At 37.8% G+C, this 5,306-nt stretch overlaps 1 protein-coding gene across 1 annotated transcript; it reads right to left on the bottom strand.

The window, feature by feature from the left end:
- Window positions 1-255: 255 nt before the first annotated feature.
- On the bottom strand, window positions 256-1,011 carry LOC141628035 (uncharacterized). The gene has a single exon (XM_074441224.1). The coding sequence runs from the start codon at window positions 1,009-1,011 to the stop codon at window positions 256-258; it is 756 nt and encodes a 251-aa protein (XP_074297325.1).
- Window positions 1,012-5,306: the final 4,295 nt, after the last annotated feature.

Raw genomic sequence — 5,306 nt, 5'->3', positions numbered from 1 at the left:
GCTTTTTCTTTTTGCTAGTATCAAAATATAGACTTGTAAGGCTATGTGTAGATTAGGCATCATTAACTTATTTTATCTCATAAAATAATTCACCCACTAAGACCCATCATCCTCATTATTTCGGTCCATATACATAAAATAGACTACTATTTTTTTTTGGTGAGTTGTGAATATATTATAATAAAGATAATCATTCAGGGATTACATCAACACCACCACCATTACTGACATACACATTACAAGCAAAGAGTAAATCTAGATTACAGGTAACTGACATACCCAAACTGATTTTTGCACAAGCTCAATCTTGTTATGCCTTCGAAATCTAGCTTGTAGCTCCATTTTAAGTTGTTTAATAACTGCCCGAGGTGCTTGAAGTCTTGACTCCAGTCTAAAAATATTACGAGCATTCCAAATGTGATATATCATACCTACAATGCCTGGAGCAATGATCTGCTTCTGGATGAGGGACTTGCATATCCACCTCCTAAACCATTCACACAAACCAATCAAGGGAAACCTGTAATCTAACCAGTCCCACAGTAGTGACCAACACAAGTTACTGAAAGCACATTTAAACAGCATATGGTCATGGTCCTCCATTTGATCTTGACAAAGTTCACACTTTCCATCATTCTGAATACCAAAGGAACCCAGCTTGTCCTTTGTCATCAGACGTCCTTGCATAGTAAGCCAGCCAATATAAGAATGTTTGGGAACAATTGAAGAATTCCAGATAAGAGGATACCAGGTCACCTTAGAGTGCTCATTCTGTAACCAAGAATAGCCATCTGCAACTGTGTATCTCCCCTTATTCCTACTCCAAGTCCCACCTTGAAAGCCATCCCTAAGTTGCTCTTGTACTTGGCATATTTTCCTCCATGTCCAACTCGTATTTGTGGTAGGTTTATATTCCATCCAGGCATGGTTCTTAATATAAATATAATTTACCCACCTAATCCATAAGTGATCAGCCTTAGCAGCTATCCACCACACGTACTTCCCAAGCATATCTATGTTCCACTTCCTTCAATTCACCACTCCTAAACCTCCACCTTTTTTCTCTTGGCATATCTTCTCCCAAGCAACTGCAGGGACTCTCAAGTATTGGTCAGAACCAGACCATAAATAGTTCTTACAAATCCTTTCCGCCTGTCAATTACAGTTAAGGGAATGACAAAAATTCTGGTCCAATAAGAATGTAGTTGGGTGAGAACACTCTTAACTAGTACCAACCTCCCAGCATAGCTCAGTTTCCTAGATCCCCAACTTCTGATCCTACCAACAATTTTTTCAACCAACCTAGTACAATCTCCTATAGCCATCCTTTTATAAGAGATAGGCACACCAAGGTATCTGAAAGGGAAGCTCCCAATTTTTACCCCAGATATTGTGAGCACATAATCAATCTCCTCCTACCTCATACCATTGAAATAAATATCTGATTTTTCACAGTTCATCACAAGCCCAGATGCAGCAGAGAACGTGGCAAAGGCCCTTAACAGAATAATAAGTGATTGCCTATCTCCCCTATAAAACATTAGGAGGTCATCTACAAAACACAGATGACTCAACTTCAAAGGTCTACACAAGGGGTGATAATTAAAGTCCATGTATCCAATAGTTTACAATTGACTCATATTTTGTAAGCTAAGTATCCAATAGTTTACAATTCGAGTCTTTAGTTTAATAGCCCTTCTCTTGGGATCGACCCTTACTTGCACTATATTGCTTTATCAATTGGAGTAATTTAGAGTATAGTTTGCCTTTATAAATTGTTAATTTGATAGTTTAATTCTAATATTTAGCGACCTAGTATTGTGCTAATCACGTAGCCAATGAGGGGCCTTCGCTTTGGAATATTATCCCTAATGTTCACTCCTTTACATGTTCATCCTCTTTGAAAATCCCGAAAAGGGAAATATTGCACAAAATTTTATTTAGAAATATAAATTTATTTGCAAAATCTGTGCACCCCGCTTCTATAAGGCGTGAGTCTTCGCCTTGGGTCCTCCTCGCCTCGATGCACCTCAGGCCTTTTAAACCTAAGGGCGGACTAGTGTGTGAAATTCGTACCCCGACTCTTACAAATCTAACAGGTCTTCTGGAAGAGATTGTGGATGCCTCTATGATCAAAGTTGTGAAGAATATAAGATGTAGTATTCCTCCATTAATGAAGATTAGAAGCTTCAAGTAGTTTGTTAAAGTAGTTTGTTAGTTTGTTATAGAGAGAGAAATGTAAAGAGAAACTTTAGAGAGAAGGAGAAATTTTATTAATTGAATCAGTGAATACAATGATAAATTTGATCTTCTATTTATACAAGTTCTAGCTGAGCAAGTAGTTAGTTGTAACAAACTTATGCTGACGTCACTAGCTTTATATTTTCACATTCCCTCCTCAATCTGGACAGATTGCACATTCTGTAATCCTAACTTGCTTGCCAGAAAATTATGTTGCTGAGATCCCAATGCTTTTGTCATTATATCAGCTAATTGTAATCCTGTTCTGACATGTTGTGTGCAAAGAAAGCCTTCTTGTATCTTGTCTCTTACGTAATGACAATCTATATCCAAGTGTTTTGTTCGTTCATGAAACACTGGGTTGTGAGCAATGTGTTGTGCTGCTTTGTTATCGCAAAACAAAGTAATTGGCTTGGGTACTTCTACCTGAAGATCTGACAGTAGGTTTGCTATCCAAACAATCTCACTTGTAGTAAAGGACATGCTGCGGTATTCTGCCTCGGCTGAGCTTTTACTCACAGTTTTTTGTTTTTTAGTTTTCCAAGACACAAGTGAGTCACCTACAAACATTGTATATCCACTTAAAGATCTGCCTGAGAAGACACATTGTCCCCAGTCTGAGTCACTATAAGTAGTGACAGTCAGAGACCCTCCAGCTGGGTAAAAAGGCCCTGTATTAATAGTCTTCTTCAGGTATCTAACAACATGGATGGCAGCCTGCATATGGGGTACCCTTGGTTGCTGTAAAAATTGACTAAGGTGCTGTGTAGAGTACGAAATGTCTGGCCTTGTCATATTCAAATAAAGTAGCTTTCCTACTAAGCTTCTGTATTGCTCAGGATCATGTAACAAAGCACCTGCATTAGTTGATAATTTGAGCCCTCTTTGCATTGGAAAGTCTGCTGGATTACATTCTTCCATCTTCATTTCTTTTAGAATGTCCAGAATATACTTCCTTTGATTGATAAGCAAGCCTGTATCATTCCTTGTTATTTCCAGGCCCAGAAAATACCTCATTTTTCCTAAATCTTTGATAGTAAAAGCTCCATCCAAACCCTTCTTAATATCTTCAATTTCTTGAGTTGATTCTCCAGTCAATAGCACATCATCGACATATACTAGTGCTACTGTAAATTTCTTAGTGATAGGATTAGTCCTTGTGAATAGAGAATAGTCTTGCCTTGATTGAACAAATCCTTGTGACTGCAAATACTTAGTCAATTCTTTGTTCCATTGCCTTGAAGCTTGTTTAAGGCCATAAATAGATCTTGTCAATCTGCAAACTTGTCCTGGTTTAGCTTTATTATACCCTTCAGGAGGTAACATATACACTTCTTCGTCCAAATAGCCATGGAGAAAAGCATTGTTAATATCAAGTTGGAATAATGGCCATCCCTTAGCAGTGGCTAGAGCAAGTAACACCCTAACTGTTGCAAATTTTGCAACAGGGGAAAAAGTGTGAACATAATCTTTGTATTTGACTTGGTTGTAACCTTTAGCCACCAAACGAACTTTGAATCTTTCCACAGTACCATCAGCTTTGTGTTTAACCTTATATACCCATTTAGAACCTATTGCTTTGTGTCCTGGTGGAAGTTCAGTCATGTACCAAGTCTGATTTAATTCTAAAGCTGCTATTTCTTTGTCCATAGCTTCCCTCCATCTAGGATCTAATGTAGCTTGGGAAAAAGTAGCTGGCTCAACTTCTTTTATCACATTACTTAATGAAGCAACATATTCTTGAGAAAAATCAACCAAAGTATTTAAGACAGTTGAATGAAAAGAATTACTGTCAACTTGATGTACTTGAGAACAACTTGATTGTCCAGGCAATTTGTGTTGATATTCTTTGAGCCAAGATGAAACTTGGCGTGTCCTGGTAGATTGCCTGACTGGGACTGTCACAGGCTTATGGACAACTCGTGCAGTAGGTTGAATGACAGTAGTTCTGACTGAAATAGCATCTGTCACAGGTTCTGCTATAGGTTCAGTTGCAACTCCTCTATTATTTATTGCAGAATCTGATGTAACCACAGTGGGACTAACAGTCTTTTGTCCTGAAACTCTTGGAATCTGTGTATCAAGAGGATCATCAGAAAAATCATGGAAAAGATCCACTACATCTGAGTTCTCAGTACTAGCATTAGCTGACTGATCATGGGAATTTCCAATTTTAAAAGGGAAAACTTGTTCTTGAAAGATGACATCCCTGGCCACAAATGTGAGATGAGTGTCCAAATCATATAGTTTATATCCCTTTTGTCCAAATGGGTAACCAATAAATAGACATCTTCTCCCTTTTGGACCAAATTTATCCTTATGAGATGAAGGCATAGGTGCATAACATAAACACCCAAATACCCTCAACTCATCATAAGAAGGACATTTACCAAACAATACTTCAAAAGGAGTTTTCCAATGTAATATGGAAGTAGGCATTTTATTTATCAAGTATGTGGCTGCAAGCACACATTCACCCCAAAATTTTGTAGGTAAGTTTGCATGCAATTTTAATGCCCTTGCTGTCTCAACTAAGTGACGATGCTTTCTTTCTACACGTCCATTCTGCTGTGGCCTGCCCACTATACTTCTTTGATGGACAATGCCCTTCTCTTGGAAAATGTCTTTGCATACATCTTGGAGGAATTCAGTACCATTGTCACTTCTGAAAGCTTTGATCTTTGTACTGAATTGTGTCTCAACATAGGCAATAAAAGTCTTAATCAAACCTGGGACTTGAAATTTGTTCTGAAACAAATAAATCCATGTGACCCTTGAATGATCATCTAAAATGGTCAAAAAATACTTTGCCCCTGATATTGTGGGTGTCTTGTATGGACCCCAAAGATCCATATGAACTAAATCAAACAAATGTGCAGCATAAGAATCACTTCTGTGAAAAGGAAGTAAATGTAGCTTTGCCAAATGACATGTATCACAAGAAAACTTCCCAGTTGCATTATCTTTAAAGGAAATTACATGCTTGAGTTTATCAAAGGAACTGTGCCCAAGTCTAGAATGCATCAGTTCAAGATGACAATTCTTATTACATGCATTTGAATTGA

This window comes from Silene latifolia, chromosome Y (genome assembly GCF_048544455.1).
Source record: "Silene latifolia isolate original U9 population chromosome Y, ASM4854445v1, whole genome shotgun sequence".
Taxonomy (NCBI): domain Eukaryota; kingdom Viridiplantae; phylum Streptophyta; class Magnoliopsida; order Caryophyllales; family Caryophyllaceae; genus Silene; species Silene latifolia.
The sequence above is the reverse complement of the archived record's forward strand: the minus strand, read 5'-3'. Positions and strand labels throughout refer to the sequence as shown.